This window comes from Antennarius striatus, chromosome 7 (assembly GCF_040054535.1).
Source record: "Antennarius striatus isolate MH-2024 chromosome 7, ASM4005453v1, whole genome shotgun sequence".
NCBI classification, from domain to species: domain Eukaryota; kingdom Metazoa; phylum Chordata; class Actinopteri; order Lophiiformes; family Antennariidae; genus Antennarius; species Antennarius striatus.
This window is the reverse complement of record NC_090782.1, coordinates 14395974-14415654: the sequence shown is the minus strand read 5'-3', so window position 1 is coordinate 14415654 and position 19681 is coordinate 14395974. Positions and strand designations below refer to the sequence as shown.

Genomic DNA, 19681 nt, shown 5'->3' with positions numbered 1-19681 from the left:
AGGTGTCTTTCAGAAATGAAACGGACACTATTGACAGGATGTGGGTAAAAAGTGCCTTTGCAGTATTGATTTCATTATCCGAACAGGGAGCTTGAGTTCTCTTTAAACAGTTTTCTCAAGATCACTAATTAGACAAAAATGTATTTTTTCATTGTGAGTACCATGATGGTGAGGACTATGATTAGGATGAATACAATTAAAGAGATGGGAATAAAGTACTGCAGGAGATGAATTATCTGGGATTGAAAAGACCCAATGTCTTACATCTATGTGTTCCTTTATATTGTTGTTCACTCATTTGATTTATTGCCTATTCATGTCAAGGTGCTATCAAACAGTATTTCCACCACCTGACGCTGTATTTCATCACAATCTTGAAGGTGGCTTTGAAAACAGTTACAAGAGAATCCCCTGTTGCAATGTGGATAACTTTGCATACAACTGGCACTGACTTTAAAATAAGAAAAGACATGCAATAAAACAGTCATGTTTACTTAAATGTCTCAAGATAGATACCGACCTTTGTCACTGGTTGAGTCTTGCTTTAGGACAGACAAGGGCGAACGCTTAGGTGGCTTGGTGAGGGGGTGACGGCGGCTCTTTTTGACCTCTGTGGGCATCTTTAACTTGGAATAGCATGCCTGATGAAATAAAAGATTGTTTTATGTGAGTCTTTCTTCCTTTCAATTTGCAATTTGGCACAAAAGTTGTATGCAAACTGTTTATTTGGACTGGGCAAAAACTTCTCCAAAATAAAAGCTAACTCTTATTGCAATACGATCTGTGTGTTTTAGAGTTTTTGCCTCCTAGAATTTGCTGTTTCCATGAAAATATGGCCAAAATGGTGTCCATCCTAGCCTTGTGTCCAGCAAAATAACAGCAACTATGGTTTGAGAAAACTATCCACTACCTTGTTGGACACAATAGTCTGTTACAACTCTAGAGACAAGTGTATTTAAAACTGAGCTGGAGGAACTAACCTGGGTGGCACTCATATCCAGCTTGCTGTCTGCCGGTGCGTCCATCGGCTTTGGTGTAAGAGGGTTCCCAACCTCTGGATGACTGATGATGGAATTATTTGAATTAGTGCAGGATTTGGCAAACTGCTCAAATGCTTCCTCAAATCCAGTGATGGCATTGTAGGTGTTTAGCTTCTTCGGCTTTTTGTGCTTCTTTTTCTCAATATCTTCCATCAAGTTCTGCAGTGTGGCCTCGGTTTCTTGTGCTGACAACGAGAAATGAGAAGGGAAAACAATTACAATACTGGACAACTGCTCTCCCTCTGAGCCACTTCTGCACCATTAGTACATGTCTTCTCCTAGTAGGTCCTCCTCTCCAAATACTCCTGTATACTCAACTGACAAATGTGAAAAATTCCCACCCCCCTGTCTTAGCAGCTACACAAAGCATGAAAGCTACGTCCTTGCTTGTATTGCAGGTAAATATATCCAAATGCATCACATACACCTATGGAATGATGGTTAGATTCAGAATGGTTTCAGTAATATATACAGGCACATTTTCTTGCAGTTTATAAGGATATTACTATTTAATGAACAATTTCAATGACACCACAAACAAAAACTTTTCATGTCATGTTCACCTTCTAAGGTTGGGGTCTCTGCTGCTTTGGTTGCAATCTCGGCAGCTTTCTGTTCCTCGCGTTCCATGGCCACTAGTGTCATCATGGCCTCTCTGGCTAGACGCTCCTCTCTCTCTTGCTTCCGCTTGGCATCGCGCTCTTCCACCTGGCGCTGGTATTCGGCAGCATTCAGCTCAATACCCTCCTGTGCCAGTACCTTCATCTCCTCCAGTTTAAGACGGCGAAACTGCCTCATCTTCTGCAAGGCCCTGGGGTAATACACAAACATGAGCAAATTATAAAATTCAAAGAAGATATATATCCAGGGTTAGTGGTTGCTTTCACACATTTAACTGTATATATGTACTGTATTTATATATGTTTTTAAAGTTTAACAACATCAACTTGTATTCCATCATGCATAACTTATTTCTGTTGTGGTAGTTATGAGTTCATGGGTCTTTTGAAAACAAGTCCTATAATATAATTATACATTGTATTACTGATGCTCAAACATTAATTATTAATAATTGATTAATACATGGCACATACAATGTATAAACTTTAACTCAGCACTTTAGAAGTAAGGTAATTTAGTTAGTCTGATGTTTCACCTTCGTAAAATGTTTGCTCGCTGGATTACACGATGCTGCCTCCAGCTCTCTAGCTCTGGACTGGTGAGATCAGTAGCCTTAAGGTGGTCCAGCACAGTATTGTCTTTGCCCTGTTTCCACAGATCATAGCGGTTTGGCTGCAAGCACCGCACAAAAACATCCATGGAGATCTTCACCATGTCCTTACGACAAGAACACTAGAGAAGAGCAAGCACAGAAAAAAAACTGATGACATGTTTGGGAATGACTGCAGGCGGTGCATGAATAAAGCAACGTTACAAGGATAACAAGAGATCTTAAAATGACTCTACACAGAGGACAAAGGCTCCTGTTTGTCTACTGTACACAGAGAAGATGCTAAAGACAACACTTTTGCTATACTTTACAGTTTGACGGAAATCTCAGCAACATTTGATCAAAAGTTATAGAGGAGGATGTGGATAGAACAGATAAGGAGAAGAAAAGAAATTTAAACTTATAGACAGATGATTCTTTAATTGCCATTATAGGTTACTACGTTATGAATTTGTAATGTTTTACAATTATTGCCTTTACATTAATGTGTATGACACATTACTTTTATGAATGTGTAAGTTTCAAATTGAAAAGACAGAAATAAAGCCATTAATACACTTCGCCGTAGCGTCCGAATTGTAACTTTCAAGCAGAGTGGATTATTCACTTGATATAACATTATTTAGATCTCAATCAGAAAAACAGTACATAAAAATATAAAGGTAATTAATGCACATGGAAGCCGCCAATTAATTCTGATCCACATGATCAAAAATGTGTTGTTATCTGTTTAATTCAATCTAACTTCAAAATAAGATTGAGTAAAATCTAGCAAATAGATGGATAAATTACACCAAAGTGCAGTTGGTACTTGAGGGTGACAGTTACATCCCATAAACATTTGCGTCTCAGGATGACTCCACAAACCTTCATAAGAACTTACAAGGCAATGAATCATTTTGCTGACTAGAAAACGAAGGAATGAAACCAACTTTCTGAATATAGGGAAATGACAAGTACAGCAGAAAGACATTTTCTGAAGAAACAAAAGAATGTAGATGAAACACAAGTGATGTGTGTGTGTGGGTGTGTGTGTGTGTGTGTGTGTGTGTGTGTGTGTGTGTGTGTGTGTGTGTGTGTGTGTGTGTGTGCGTGCGTGCGTGCGTGCGTGCGTGCGTGTGTGCGTGAAATGAAAGTATTTTCCTTTGCCTTGCTTGCGGTATGACATTCGGGGCCCAGCTGCACTGAGAGCCTTATGTTCAATTACAGAAAACACGTCAGTTCACCTTGCCCACAAAACTATATATTGAGCCTACATCTCATCGACACATTGCTGTGTGTGTGTGGGGGGGGGGGCAACCATAGTAAAACTTGATTAAAAACCACAACATGCAAGTATAAATACAAAATAAAATATAAACATTACTCCTTGCACTACTTGGAAAAATGTGTTTTCTTCATTTATAAACTAATACAAAGGCCCACTGGTATTTTTCACAAAACTATTAGTGTGTTTTTTATATAACTGTGCCCTCCTCAAGGGCAACAGTTATTATAGAAAAAAAATCATTAAAAGGAAAACAGATTTTTAGATGCACAAGATCTGACAAAACAAAAACTCACCCTGAGGAAAACAGTCAATGAGCCCTGAAGTATACTTGGCTCCCTAATAGGGTTAAATTGTTGGAGCCGCAATAAATGGAGAACCTAGGGACTCTTTGGATCAGTGGACAACGGTGTACATGCCAAATAATAATGGCAAAACAAGGTCATTACTAATACAAGCTCCTCAACGTGGGTGAAACATTACCCCACCAGTCACTAATGACTTTTAGTCTGTTGCATGTGATGACCAAAAGTAGGTGACCAGTTTAATATTCCAAAATATTTTATGCCCATGCCACTGTTTACACACATAATAAAAGAGTCCATGTAAACCCAGCTGAGGACAGACATGCCCAAATGCTGAACAAACTGCACCGCAGAACACAGGTACTCGTGCCATGGAAACAAAACCCTATCTGAAACAATCTACATGAGACTTTTTGACACAGAGATTGATGATTTTTCAATCAAGTACATGAGTGCATTAAATTATTGATTAATTTACTCAAAATGTTTTGAAATGCCCTTGAATGAACTTTACTGAACCTTTTTATCTTCTAATAAATACCCCATGTCTACAGGTCCCTTGTGTGTTGTGGTTGTGTTTCAGAGGCCTGTACACAACACTGTATCTAACACAAATATGTATAACTTAGTGCAAAGGTAATTTCTCCATTGGGGATTAATAAAGGGGACTTTCTTTCTTCTTAAAAACAGAGGGAGAGAGCCTGGGCATGCAGAGAGTCTCTCTAATCGATCAAGCTTTCTCTTTCACATTCTTCTTGACATTCTCCAGGTTTGTAGACTTGAATTAAACAATGCATAATGGAGCACTCTTCTTTACCAAATTGAGATAAATGTAGTTGTGTGGTCCTCTCTTGATCACTGACTTTAGTGGGATGACAACTGCTGGAGCCTGGACTGCTGGTTGTTAAATTACAAGCAGCAACATGGGTGAAGTGAGAAGGTGAAAATGAGAAAGATGGAAGATTCTGCAAACTGGCAGCTCATAAATCTGACATGCAGCCAAGTAGAAAGAGAGCAGGGAAAATGGAAACACATACAAGAAAAGAGGGAAACTGAACAGGGAAATTAAGTGTAGATTACAGAAAGGACTTGAGAGGAAGGTACTTCCAGGAAACATTATGGTTGGACTCCCACCCACAACCAACCCATGACCTGTCAATTTCATGCTCAGTAGCCCACAGGCAAAGTGGCAGCTTGTGTCAATGGGTGGATGTGGGGGTACGGTTACCCTCGGTAACCGATGGTGTGCAGAAGTGTACTTGACACCGTTTTTGTATTTCGATATTATTGATCACCCTCTTAAAAACCAAAGCACCAAGGCTCAAAGTTACTGTAGAATCACACATCGAAGCAAACCTTTCATGCATGCATTACATGTGTGTATTATATGCTTTATTTTCCTTCATTAGAAAATATCAGAACTTATTTCAAACTGATCCTACAAATGGCAATAGTTTAAATAATGAATATTCAAAGTTTAAGAGCATTTAAACGTGTTTATTAAAAGTTACATTGACTTTACCAATGCAATTAAACCTGACTTGACATGAAATACCCTATAGAATCTGTTTCATCTTACCTGGGTGGCCATTTTGCCGTAGTCCACCCAGCGTAGGGTGGCAAAGTTTGTGGACTCTGCACAGTTGAAGCCATGATTGAAGCCAGCATGGTAGCCATAAGGAAAGGTGATCATAAATTCACCTTCATTCTGGGTTATCTGTTCACATAGGTAGAAAACAGAGATCACTCAACAAATTCAAGAATGTAAAGGATCACAAATCTTTGAAAATAATTAGTGTGCTGACACTGGCTGACATTCACCCATTCACATGCACTTGTTGCAGAAGCTATCATGACAGGTACTGTCCAACCATCAGAACTGATGTTTGACATTCTTCATTCAGGATTAATAAACCTTGAAAAGCAATCCTTGCTTTTTGCCTTGACCTAAACACTAAAAACTAAAATTTTTAATATTCTACTCTACTGTTCTATAAAGTATACCTCCAGCCAGCCCCACCAAATCTTAATCCCGCTTTGTGTATCTTATAAATGTTGAATTTTAGACTTAACATTTCTAATGTACTTTTATCTAATATGATTTTTATCTAATATAAATTTGTATTCCTCCGTGGATATGAAATATGTTTGCTTTTGCCTTACATACAACTGTTCACAATTTATTCTTCTTTTCCTTTCGGCTCTTCCCTTCAGGGGTCGCCACAGTGAATCAGTTGCCTCCATCTAACCCTGTCTTCTGCATCCTCCTCTCTCACAACAACTACCTTCATGTCCTTTCTCTACATGCATAAACCTCCTCTTAGGTCTTCCTCTAGGCCTCCTGCCTGGCAGTTCAAAACTCAATTGTTCACAATTTATTAATTACATACAATTATGACTTCAGGGTTAGGTAATTTTCCAGTTGAATCCTGTCTACAAACTCACAACCAAGACAGCCTGCCGCATTTGTTAGGTGTAGGTGGGGAGAGCTAGTGACATGTGACTCATTACCCCAAGCCCCAAGATAGTCGATTGGCACAGCACCACACGGTGTAGCTTCCCAATTATTTTTTACTGGCAATGAAAAGAAAACTTTTTACACTGGCAGCGCTATCAGTTCTCTGACCTTTAAAATATCATCTGCTGAAATTCTAAAAGTATATTCTATTATTTTTTAAGTATCACGACTACAACAATTGCTATTAAGTACAATTCAGACTCAACTCTTATCTAAACTTTTCTAACTTGTGAAGAACAGTAAGACAAGCCAACATGACTGCTGCTCAAAGTGTGGAGTGTCTTCTCAGGAGCTCAGCGCTATTCTTGGAAAATCCAAATTTGAGGACAAGTTAAGCACATTTTCAGTGTGTTGCCCCAAACACAAGTCCTATGTGTCGGTGGATCTCAATTTCTTTGTGAAGCCTGTATCCAGGAAATCAAGAGACACTTCAAGGCAGACAAGGTGACAAGTGTAAGGGGAGAACCAGGAGTAGAGCTCAGAGTGGGAGAACTTCCTTGATAAATGGCAGCAGTTCAAAAATAAAAATGTTCCTTTTTACAATTGCAAGTGTGCAAAAGGAGGGCTTTATTTTTACACATGAACTGAGAATTCAGAGTGGTAATGAATGTGTGTGACAAGTCACATGTTAGCGGTGATAAAAGACATCCAGAGGGGTAGTGCAGCGATGAACGGTCTGGAGAAAGGAGGCCCTCCAACCACAGTTAGGAACTTAAATTACTTCCTCGCTTCCTTACCCTCACTGTATCAATACAGCAGACTGCAGGATTTATGTTGGCCTCAAAACGGGTTAACAATTCATTTGGATCGAAAACAAGCTCACTTCCTCTGGATGAGGTAAGAATACAGAAACATCTGAGGAGATGCTCCACTAATACCAAAATTAGCAACATGGACAAATTGCCACTTACCCTGTCAAAAGGAATGCTATATTTCTTCAAGATAGATGGAGATATCAGCGTCATCTTGTGACGAAGAAATGCGTCGCAGCCTTGGGAGCTACCAGGAAAAAAGCCTGTAAAGGAGGGGGGGGTATATTTATGAAGATATTTCAGTAAAAAGCCAGAGAAACTCAAATTGTGTGATAAAACAATGAAAGTTACACATATAACAGAAAAACTGTGGCATAATTTAGCCATATCACAGAGTCAGTATATCTTTCCTGAGAAAAATCTTTTCATATTTTATAAAATTCTTATGTATTTCAACATGCAACTTTTCAAAGAGAAACTGGAGCACTTCATGCTGCAAAAGGATTAGATCAGCAGAGATGGCAAGGTATGTTTGTGGATGACACGAGTACATTTATATTTATATGCTTACATTTAAAACCATAAACCATTAGGTTTGGAAATGTCCACTGAAATTGCAGCAAGTGCTGCTGGCTTTGTAACTGACTGCACTCATGGCTATCTGGCACTCAGAGTGGTGCAGAACGCATTAAACAGGAAACAAAGGCATGTTCGAAGGACAATTTTGACAACTTTAGTCTTGAAAGATTATGAAAGTCCAAGAAGATGATCACAGACTTTTAAACTAAAGAAGATTTTGTAAATACTCTTATGTACAATCTTGCAAGTCACAAACAGCTCATGCTTTCAAAAGAGCTCATTATGACAGAACATGCATAAATAATATTATCTACAATGTACACACTCAGAATTGTTAAAAGATACCTAAAAATATGTTCATGCTTTATCTCAGAAAATTCATGTGGACTGAGTTTGTATTTTACTCCTGTAGATGTTGCACTTTATTTCAGAGATAGCTGAAAAAAATCCAACATGTTTTTATTATTTTACCAGGTTGTTGTAATTATCCAGTAAGGAATGACAGCGTGGTTTGGGACTTTTTTGTGTCTTCAAAATCAAAGTTATCACAATGGTTCGGGCTACAAAGAATGCAATCTGAAAAAAAAAACAATCTTTAATCTCAATTTTCTGTTTTGACCAATGCATGCACACACCGGTTAAGACCATGCTTTTGATCCATCCATACTCTTTACTCTCAGTATGAGCAGTTACCTACAGGCAGATGATTTAGAGTTAAGCGGTGCAAGCATAACAAGTATAAGATCTGCTTTGAGTCATCATTAATGGGACCATTGAAGAGTAGCCTAAAATAAACTGTATCTCCGAAGATTGTGGTGCAGTAACAAATCACAAAGTGTCTGGACTTCTGGATGATCTTTCTTCTATTTATGATTTGCTCTTTTTTCATTGACATATTCACAAACATAGAATGTCTTCTGTTTGCTGGTGCTATGCACCCTTCTGTGTTGTAAGATTCACCCCTCTGACATTTTGAATTTTCAAGCATCAAATCTCTCTTAAGCAATGGCTAACTTTTGCTCTTAGACATGGAGAGCGCCCAACATCTCTATAATTGAAGGAATTACTTCTCAAGACACTCTTTCATTCCTCACTTTGATTCAAAAGAGAGTCCATCCTACCTGTGTCAAGATACAGTAAATTTTTTCATGAGTTAGCTAACAACCTGCTTTCTATAACTGATCGAGGTAAGTAATATGCTGACAGAGGCCAGTTACTAATCGTCAATTCAATTTTCATAATTTTCATTGCTGATATTAATTCAAATATTTCATTCTGTCATTTTGACTTTGAAAATTAAGTCCCTGCCCCCTCCCTATCCAGACCCAATAAGTCTGACACCATGACTAACACACCGAGAACACAGGATCACAGAAGTCTGTGTGTCAAATTTTGGAGAAGGGTTCTCAACTAACAAACAATTGTCTTAATCCCTTTAGGAATTCCTACCACGCCTGTAACTATCGTTTTAGGGCCTCATTAATGGTTGGCTACCTGCGCTGATGGTGGCTTTGATAGGTCAGTGGGTGCTTGTTAATAAAGCTGGCATAGCCTTCCTCCCACTGCCAGCTATTTAGTTTGGATGGCTGCAATTTGACTGTGACTCAAAGTGCAAAGCAAACAAGAGTGATTAAAATTATTGCAGAATAGAATTTAACTTTATCTGAGTTACGCTGCATTTGATTTGGATGTAATACTCAGTACATAATTTTGAAGTAAATTAGGGATGCAGTATGACACATTTAAATCAGTTACAAAATTTGCATTTGATTTCAAGTCTGTGATGCGCTTGTATATGAGGTGACATGTGAAGTGATGCAGTGAGAAGCCTGCACTAGCTCCTCAAACACCATGAGCAATCCATTAATTCACATCCAGGGCCAATGGAGTGACATTGTTCAGCTTTAGAGGTTTCTTCCAAATGGGTTCGCAGATCGCAGTTGATGCTGCTGGCTTCTCCTCTAACTTCTGCATTTACAGCCTTTCTGATCTTTTTAATACAAGTGAATGCACATACTAAGTACTTTGAACACTATTGCTTTTCAACATCATTTTAAGCATAGCCTGGTGACAAAGAAATCAGTTTTTTTTTGTGGTGGGAAAATAGGATATTCAAGTTTCTCACCCACTGAGTACATGAAAAGATTATTCAGTGTAGCCAGAGACCATATCACACTGTTCACCTTGAGGACCGCTACATCTATCAGACAAGGAATTGCTGAGAGGCTGTTTACTGTGAAAAGTAAAAGGGTAAAAATGTTGAGTGTAACTGAGATGTACTGCTTTCTATTCACCTATGAAAAAATAAGAGTACAAGAAAGTGTATTTTGGGTGTGCAGTGGAGTGTACCATGTGCACTTGTGCACATGTTATCTGCACGTAATCTCATATTGTCAATCTGAGGCACTTTATCATCCTCTTACATGGCATACTGAAAGATAGGTTATGACATTAAGGGTGAAATAGGCAAAGCAAATTAACACTAATTCATTACCTTGTGCCAGCCTCTCCAGCCTCTTGCCATGCTCAGGTGGGACAGCATACCTGCAGACAGAGGGGAGAATGTTATCGTTGTTATCAAAAGGTAGAAATATTGCAGCAAATTCAAAAACAAGATGCATTCTTTTCTCTAACCTTATCAGTTCCATTTCTTAGATCTTCCACCATCACTTGCACCAACATTTTAATACATAACTATTTCTCTTATGTACTGTAATTATAAATTGTTTCTGCTGTTCAGGTGCTGTAAAAGGAATCTCCAAATTCTATCATTATGAATTGGCCTTACTTGAACACAGCACTGGTAAATACACTGTGATGTGTATGTTACCAGCAAAGTACAGTCACTGCCTGTTGGTACAGGTGATCAAGTTGTAATGAGTGAGCAAAAAAACCAAATAAAAGTAGTCCAATCAAATATCAAATGTTTATATACGTACATGAAAAATATCTAGAATTTAAGGTGTGGCAAGAGTGAGTCACTAAACAGTCATTCAAGATTAAAAGTCTTACAAGTTACTTAGGAAACTAAGAAGTCAAAGGGGAAAATACAGGGAAAATGGAGAGTGGTGAAAAAGAATAAATGAGCAGTGAAGGGCAGGACAAGGAGAAATTATTGTTTTGGAAGTGCTGGGTTATTTCACTGCCCTCAGCACTTACCATTTCCTGAAATTAAATTACAAATGACGTACACCTTACTGTTTCTGTCTCCCCTTCTCTTTCACACATGCTCACAGTGCACAACCAATCATTATACTTTACAATATTTAGTGGACAATGTTTTTGGTTGCTGCAATGTTGCTTTGATCTACTTCAATCTGCCTTTGCTGATTATTTCCTTCTTTTTAAGACGTGGTATCTGTTTAAATTAACAGTTTTTAAGAAGATTTCATACTTTTTCCTTCTCTGACCTTTCTTTCTTTCTAGTATTATTTATTCACTAATCAAATGGCCTTACAGCTTTGATTCAGTAACACATAGCATAAGCTAATGACTTTACAATAAACCATTACATCAAGGAAGGCACAGTATATTATGTGCTACTATAGCAGATGTTGGATGCTACATTTAGAAATTAAGTTTATTTATGTGGTAAACAGGTAAAATCAATTCTGACAGGTTGATTTGTGAAGTTGTTACAAGGCTTCTGTAATAGTTATTCCTTCTACACACCTAACCAGGGACATTGGACAATTAACTATACGTGTAAAAATGCAAAGACATCAAACAGAGAAAGGAAGGAAAAACGAGAGAAAAATATAAACATGCATAAAAGTACAAGACAATTTCAGTCAGTGATGCCAAGACGTAGTGCCACAGTGCCACCTGTAGATGAAAGCTTAAAGCTTCAGAAGCGGTCCCGTCTTCTCCACTGCTTATTATTCAAACCGAAACATTCAAGAATATCAAACGTTAGAGGCTTAAGGACACTATTCTTCCTGCCATCTGCCTACAATTTTTCACCAGACCAGAAATATAAAATGAGAGTGCCAAATGTTGAGTAATGTGTGTTAGTGTTAGCTAAACACATCAGTAATAAATCTATTTTGAGGGAGAAACTGATTTTGAGTATTCATAGATAAGAGTGAATGTTTAGGCAATATCATTTTGCAAAGGTTTCTATGCAAATATATACATGGCAGAGTGTCCCGTGCCAAAGAACATCCCTCAGATGATCCTGTCCACCTCTGCATCATACTAAACAAATGAGGCAATCAGACCATCTCCTTTTCCCTCCTTCCTAAGACCACAGTTGCCATGGCAGCAACATTTCTGTCACTTCAGCGGAAGAGAATTACAAAAATAAAAAGCATCACAGATGAACGCTTGAACTTTTCAGCTTCTCTGAGGAAGACTATCATTTACAAACCAGCCAAAAGGCATTCTTTGCAGTTGAAACCACTAGACATTTCTCCAGAGTTCCTGAATTTTATGGTATTGTTTCAAGGCAATGTGTGGTGGACTTTAAAGTTGTCCTTCTCTGATTGTGGCCCGGATATAAACCAACTCTTAGAGCAGTAGGAAAAACAACACTGAAACTCTTTACAGATGGTTTCTCCATTATAGGATACTGATGCACCATTTTTGTATTTTCTTCGGCTTACATAAAATATAATATAAAGGATTTCTTGCAGTAATTATTTTATAACACCTAAACAGCTTAATTAAAAGCTGTATCATGAGCATGAGGAAATACTCATTAAGAATGCAGGTTTTTAGCATGAGCTTGTAAGATAAATAGTTCTTAACAGTTCTCAAGGAGGTCAGAATTCATCAAATGCTTTTAATGTTTTATTCAATTATTTCCATGTATGAACCTGGAGTGTCAGCATGATGTCTTGAATGAAATAAGAACAAGAAAAAGCAGAGGAAAAATTTCCAGTAACTAGATAGTGTTTATGTGCTTTATAATGTATATTCAAACCAAAGAAAACCAATCACCAAATACCTTTATTCTTCATGTGTAAGTACTTTGTTGTCAGTAACATCACTGACTATCTTCATTCATTGACTAGTTTGCTTGACCACAGAATGGACTGCACGATTGTGGAAAGATGTAAATCTCAATTATTCTTTTATTTTCCACATTGAATTAAAATGGGCAGTCTTCTGGCATGATTTGAAGGTTTCATTTGAGATTGCTATTTTCCGTTAATTAATTGTGCAGCCCTAACCACCAATGCTCTTTCTCGTAACTTGGTGAGTAAGGGTCATCCCACAACAGGATGTCACACTAAAGGAGTGTCAGCCCTTTGAATCAAATCTATTGCTTCCATGGTCTATGCTACACCTGACCCCGGCAGTACAGAAGTCAGGTTTGTCCTTCAGGAAAACACAGTAAGCAATTGATAATAAGTGTATTAGCTATATTAATGTCTGTCAAGACTTGTTACAATCATTGGTCTGTTTGGGAATAAACTTCACTAAAAATTGAAGTAAATGGTTAACAAAGCTAGCTTGACTTGTGTTCCATGAGAAGAGGACAGGAGAGTAGATATCTTTAATTCATTATTTTAAAAAAAAACCCTGAACTCCATTAAAACAAGTTATCTTACTATATGTATGTGTATTTTTGTAAAAGTAAAAAAAAATTCACTTCAGGTTGACCATAGGTGTGAGTGTGTCCGTGCATATTTGTCTGTCTCTCTATGGCTGGCTCCGCGGTGCACTGGCCCTGCCTCATGCCCTAAACCAGCTGGGATAGGCTCCAGCGCCCCGTGACCCGCGACAGCGGATAAAGCGGTTCAGAAGATGAATGGATGGATCTATTCATTCAACTAATAGATATGTAAACAATATCAAAACCAATCAATATTGGACCTGACAAAACTGCTGCAATGACCTAAAATACTACAAGAAGCCAATAATACCTCATCCATGATAGAAACTATGCTTGCATCCTAATAAGTGTGGGAGACATCACTGTAGTTCTCAATTATTTTGGGAAAAATACAAATCCTGTCATGTGAGAAGGGTTTCAAACATTTGCACTACAGAAATGCTTAAGGACTAAAGGATTAATAAATGAACAACTCACTGCTTGGTATTTTGTATGCAGGATTTATAAAGTATAATATCAATTCTGTTTCATCAGCCTTTCCTGTCATTCTCTTCATACACACTAGGGCTAATCTTTTATCTGACAGCAAATGTACTTTTGATTGTTGGGGTAGATGGGAGATTGAGAGGCTTTTCAGCAATGAAAAAAGACTGCTGGTAGGAGAAAGGCAGGGAGAGAGTGACAGACTGCTTGCACTAAGTTCTTCTACAGATCTGCTAGAAGGTGAAGCGATACTCGCTATGGTGGGGTCTGACGTTGATGGGAGCAGAGTTGCAGGGGGAATGGAGTTAATTTCACAAACGACTGCACAATGAAAGGACAGAAAACAAGACACAGAGAACAAGAGAAAATGTGAATGTGTTTTAAGGGGGCATGCTCTGTTTAACAGCCCATAATTACCTCACCACACACAAGTGCAAAAGTGAAAATGATTCGATTTCACAAAAATGAAGGTGAGAAGGTTTTGTGAGCACTGAGACAAAGTGACAGAGAGAATAAACCCAAGCACGAGAATTAGAAGGCCCAAAAAAGAATTTAAAAAATCTTTCTTTTTTTAATTTAAAAGAATGCCGTGCGTCCACACATCCATACGCAAGTTAAGCTTTAACTCACAGGCTGCCAATAACGTCTATAGGCGACAATTACATTTTTGTAATGGGTAGTTCTGTTGCCTCACAGCAAGAAGGTTCGGGATTCGATTCCTTTGTGTTCGGATTGATCCTCATATGCGTGGATTCTCAGGCTTCCAGCCACCTCCAAAAAATGTAATTTAGGTGAACTGATCACTCCAAATTGTCCGTAGGTATGAGGATGAGTGGTTGTTTGAATTTTGCACGGCCCCTCAATAAAGAGGCATCGTATTTGAGGTGTAATCCATCTTTCGACTGTAGCCAGCTGGGAGAAGCTCCAGCAGACCCATTACCAGTGAGACAAATGAGCAGCTGTAGACGAGACGACTGCAGTCGTCCCGTCTACAAGAAAATGGATGGAAGTCTTAGAATTCTTTTGATTTAGGCAAATATGAGAATAATAAACCAATAACTTGGGTGTGTCCTGATGTACAGAAAGATGAACAAAATCAAATTACCATGACTTGGACTGTCCAAAATGCAGGTAGTTGATGCTGTAGAGGTCCATATCCTCTGTATGCCAAGCAAATGTTGTTTTCCACATGCCAAAGTAGAGGTAGGGAGTGTTGACACCCTCAATAACGATGCCACACTCCTGCTCCACCATGTCCAACAGTGTGTTGAGGTGGCCAATGTTCCACTCTTGAATGCCCTGAAAGGAGAGTCATGCATTTCTATATTTAGCAAATACTAGTTTGACACAAAAAGTAATTCTCAAAACCCGTAATTGACCACCAGATGGTGCTGTAATAAAACAGAAAAGTTGCAATCTGGTCATCATGATATCAAATTCACAGGGAAGTGAAACTGTAAGGCTTGAACTAGAAAATAATTTCCAAAAAATCTTTTAAAATAAATTTTAAATAATTTAAAACTTAAGTCTTTATTGAATTTACTGAATTATTATATATAGGTATATGTGCATCTACTGTATATATTTTTAATACACACAATTTTTGCTACACCTGATATTTTTGTCATTTACAAAGTTAGCAAAATAAACTAACTTTGTAAATGACAAAATAATTGGACTATCTAGTCCTATGACTAGTCCTATGACAGTCCAATTATTACAAATTTAGCAAAATAAACTAACTTTGTAACTAAACATTGATCAGTAAACACTAATGAAAACAACCCTCACCTCATCGTAGATGGAACCACTGACATCAGCACCATAAATGGGTGAAACAAATGTGAGATTCTTCCAGTACTTCCTCTCTAGATCATCAAAGTCTTTGTGCCGGGGTGTACAGTACCTGAGAACAACACAGTAGCAGTTACATTATAAGCAAGGAGCATCCCCACGCTGCTGATAAAATAGTTCCAAGAACCAATAAATAGTTCTGTGTAATTTAGCAACATTATGTTGAAACATCCAACATCCTCAATAAACAATGTATGTCACACTATTGTCTTTACCAATTTTTAGCATTTCATAACCACTAGAGGGGATACAAAACACTCAAATAAAAATACTAATTTGTATTTGAGTAACTGATTATTAGTTTTTCTTTTACGTTATATCAACAGAAAAAAGACATATTTGTGTGTTATTTTCATTTCAGGAAATTGCCTGTCATCCTAAAATTAACAAATATTGTAATAATCCAAGTATGCCTAAAGTAAGGAATCTTTCAGTTTAACACCTCACAGAGATTAGAAGGTAAAATACCACCAGAACTGAACAAGCCTATTGGATGAGAGGTGAAGCATCTTCAAGGATCTTTCTGCAAGTCCAGTTGATTTAATTTGTTTGGATAATTGTCAAGCGAATGTTTGTATTGTTGTTGAGCTCACAGGACTAGATAGTCCAATTATGAATCTTACACAAAATTGTTTGAGAAGACAAAAAGATGGCTGAAATTATCATCATCAATTTCATCTCAACACATGGCTGACAATGCTCACAATCATGCAAGAGAATCCCACACTTATTAGACTTCTGGACCCGAAACTTACTTTTTGCTGTTTGCAAGCTTACGGTATTCACCAACAGTCATGGACTTCTTCTGGATATTGTACTGAGTGAACAGGCCTGACTGGCCAGTCACCACCTGCACGATGGGAGCAGGAATCACCATATCCTCAATAGTATCATAAGACTTTCGTGGCTTCCAGCCCTTTGGGGGAATTACCTGGAGAAGGAGACAAGGCTGTTAGCAATTATATTTACATACAAAACTAGGACATCAAGTGCTTGACAATAACCTGTACACCCTATGCAGAAATAATCTGCAGAATTTGAAAAGAATATTGTGCACTATTTTGAACCATTAGATCACTATAAAATGAAAGGAAATTCTACAGTTTAGTTCAAAAGGTTAATACTCTGGTAATAAGGCATTTCCTACAACTTAAAAAAATTACAAAAAAGTTTTAAAATACTAGCGGGAACCTGTGGAAATTCCACGATAAAACAATAATATCACACTTCATACCAAACATATGAAAACAAATCTATTTGTATTAAAAACCAAGCACACCCAACATGGTCAAAAATCATCGTGGTGACAAAGAATTTGTGTTGGCAAATCATGGATTGCGCTGGGCGGGCTTTGCGAAGCCGTAGATGAATGTTAGCAGGCTAACTGGAGAAAGAAAGCTAATTAATCGTGAGATTGGGAAAGGAGATAACGTTAAAGGATAAAGGCATCTGTCAAAATTTTAGAGGAGTGATATTTCTGTTAGCTGACTACATGAACAGATATGTATGAAGTTAAAGACCGTTTTTGTCAGATGCCCGAGGAGCATTTTGGATACTACATCAATTGTCCAATTCCAAACAGAAACCATAGCTGGACAGACTGTTCGTGCTAGCCAGCTAGTTTCGCTCAGAATTTGTTGCTATTTGTGTCGTTCCTGCTGTTTGGACTTTCTGCTCAAAAACATGAAAATTGTTGGAACAGTCATGACACTAAAATTATGTTAACTGGGAAGTCAATGTATAGTTATTTCTCCTCCTTATATAACAGATGTCTTGCACCATACTGTTCATGTGATTCCTTCTGGAAGATGTGCCGTGATTGGTTGGGGGCTGTGATTGGTTGGGCTCTTGATTGACAGGTAGTGGGTGAGGTTGGTGACAGCGTGATAGTGTGAGACTTTTTCAAGTGAGCTTATTCAAATACATAGGTAGGTATAGCATACAATATTTTCAATAGCTTAGGATTTTTCATTCAAAGTTAAATAAGATGTAATTGGTCTCCTTAGTTTTTGATGGCTTTAGTTCATTGTCAATAATAAATTTGGATAGAGACTTGTGCTATGTATGTGGGAATTTACGGAGGATTCTGATAATATTTAGAACACTCGTATACTCTGGCCTTACTTTTGCCAGGCCAGCACGGTGAGCTCCTTGACTCTCCATGTAGACAATGTATTTTCCAAAATCTTTGAACTCCTCCATGGTGGGAAAGAAGGTCATGATCTTGCAGCTGGGGTTATTGGCATTGACTGGTGGTTGTGGAGTCAGCGGAATCGGTGGAAACTCTGAACCTGGAATAAGACCTGGGGCCACATCTGGATCTGCAGGCTGAGCTGGAGTGAGATCTGGAACTGAATCATTTTCTGAAGTGGCTGATGTTTTCAGAGTTTCAGCCATTGCTGGCTCCTTGGTGAGAATCTGGGCTGGAATTACGCTGGAGGTGAGAGCAGGCGAGTATGCTGGGGCAGTGTCTGGCATTGACGGTGCTAGGTGAGGTGCAGGCACCATGTCCATGAGCAAGTCGGTCGCCATTGATTCTTTATGGGTTGCAGGTAAACCTACAGAGAAGAGCATGGACAATTAGTCTACTTCACCTTTGTCACAACTACAAGAACCTTTTTTGCAAATCAAATTCAGACCAACAGTATGGCAAAATTTAAGCACTCAGAAGATGAACTGGCTAAAAGTTATTCAAGAAGAGCAGTTACTAATCACATGAATTTTATTTACTAAAGTTAGTTTATCATGGATACAGTTTTTCCAGTGAATTTATCAAAGCAGCTACTGACAGACCAATAGTCTTTGTTAAAGGACTGGCATTCTTTTGTTTACCATTTAGTTGCTACTACACAGTCTGCTTCAGACAGAAATAGTAAAGTCCAAACTAAACCCACCTGATTACCTCTAACAACAAATAGGTGTGTGCTGTAGCTTTAAGGAGCACATATACACTTTGAAATTGTTTTATTTTGCAGTCACTTGATTTGCACTACATTTTAACAAATACATGATTAAGTAGTAACATTCTCAAGCAAATGCACCATCCAGTCCATAGTTTTCTAAATTCTGGGCTGTGAACCATTTGTTCAACAAAACAATGAATCAGATGATGTCACATCAAAGTCTGGGAACATATGACAGACTACAATCACTCTTCAAATCAATCAAATTTTTCATACGAAGTTACGATAGAGATTAATGAAAGTCATCATTCATCAGTAAAACATCAGTAAAATGCAAATTATGCACTACAATATAGTGGTGATATTTTACTATTTTACAAGCATTTGTAGATTTTAGACCTACATAGTAGGAGGAACACATATTATATGATGGTTCTAGAATGTGATCTCATTGTTCCTTATAGCAACAACGATATAACATGCAATAAAAAGTATTTAAGTGTCTTTATCTTTGGCCCCTTCGTCAGCCATCATGTTAGCTAAGTTTCCAGCAAATCACTATCAAGTTAATGTGAGTGATAGTTGATAGCTGGCTGGATGAGTAGTCAATGATTTGATTGCACTGCTTGTGTATGTACCCAGAGTTCCATTTAATGCATCAAATGCAAGCATGCTGGATGTAAGTGTATGGCACATGAAAATTAAATACTGCATATATTTTTCTAATTTATTGACCTTTAGGAATTGTTCTGCATATAACATGACTGAATCAAACTAGAGAACATAAAAAGACATTGCCACCGTCAAATACTGAGCTTTTAAAAGCACATTTAATGTTCGTCAATACCCGTTACAACACATGAACCAATCGTTTTCAACATCACACATCACCGTGGACAGGCTAATCGCACAGCATATTGAGTTACAATGTCAAAATATTTATAAAGTTTACACTTGTTTATTCTCAACAACAACACACACATGATGTAGATAATGCGAAATTTACAAAACAAGTTTATATAACACGTTTGTCAACAATAACTTCTAAGGGCCACCGGCCGGACATGACTTGTTTGTATTGTAACTCCTACTACCTGGGGAGGCAAGTTGAGATAATTCAACAAGTAATTTACATAAAACACACACACACCCTGTGTTGGTGTTAACATATTACCCGCACAAAAACCAG

At 37.9% G+C, this 19681-nt stretch overlaps 1 protein-coding gene across 1 annotated transcript in view; it reads right to left on the bottom strand.

Annotated features, from left to right (window-relative positions):
• kdm4b (lysine (K)-specific demethylase 4B) overlaps positions 1–19681 on the bottom strand; it is a 32232-nt gene that overhangs the window by 11622 nt on the left and 929 nt on the right. Inside the window, exons 2-12 of the mRNA XM_068320046.1 lie at positions 17714–18147; positions 16345–16520; positions 15527–15641; positions 14841–15034; positions 10187–10236; positions 7273–7376; positions 5423–5560; positions 2197–2393; positions 1604–1851; positions 981–1225; positions 521–641 (exon numbers count right to left, since the gene is read on the bottom strand). Of these exons, the coding sequence (XP_068176147.1) occupies positions 521–641; positions 981–1225; positions 1604–1851; positions 2197–2393; positions 5423–5560; positions 7273–7376; positions 10187–10236; positions 14841–15034; positions 15527–15641; positions 16345–16520; positions 17714–18121 (1996 nt within the window). The 5' untranslated portion in view covers positions 18122–18147. The remainder of the gene's footprint in view (positions 1–520; positions 642–980; positions 1226–1603; positions 1852–2196; positions 2394–5422; positions 5561–7272; positions 7377–10186; positions 10237–14840; positions 15035–15526; positions 15642–16344; positions 16521–17713; positions 18148–19681) is intronic.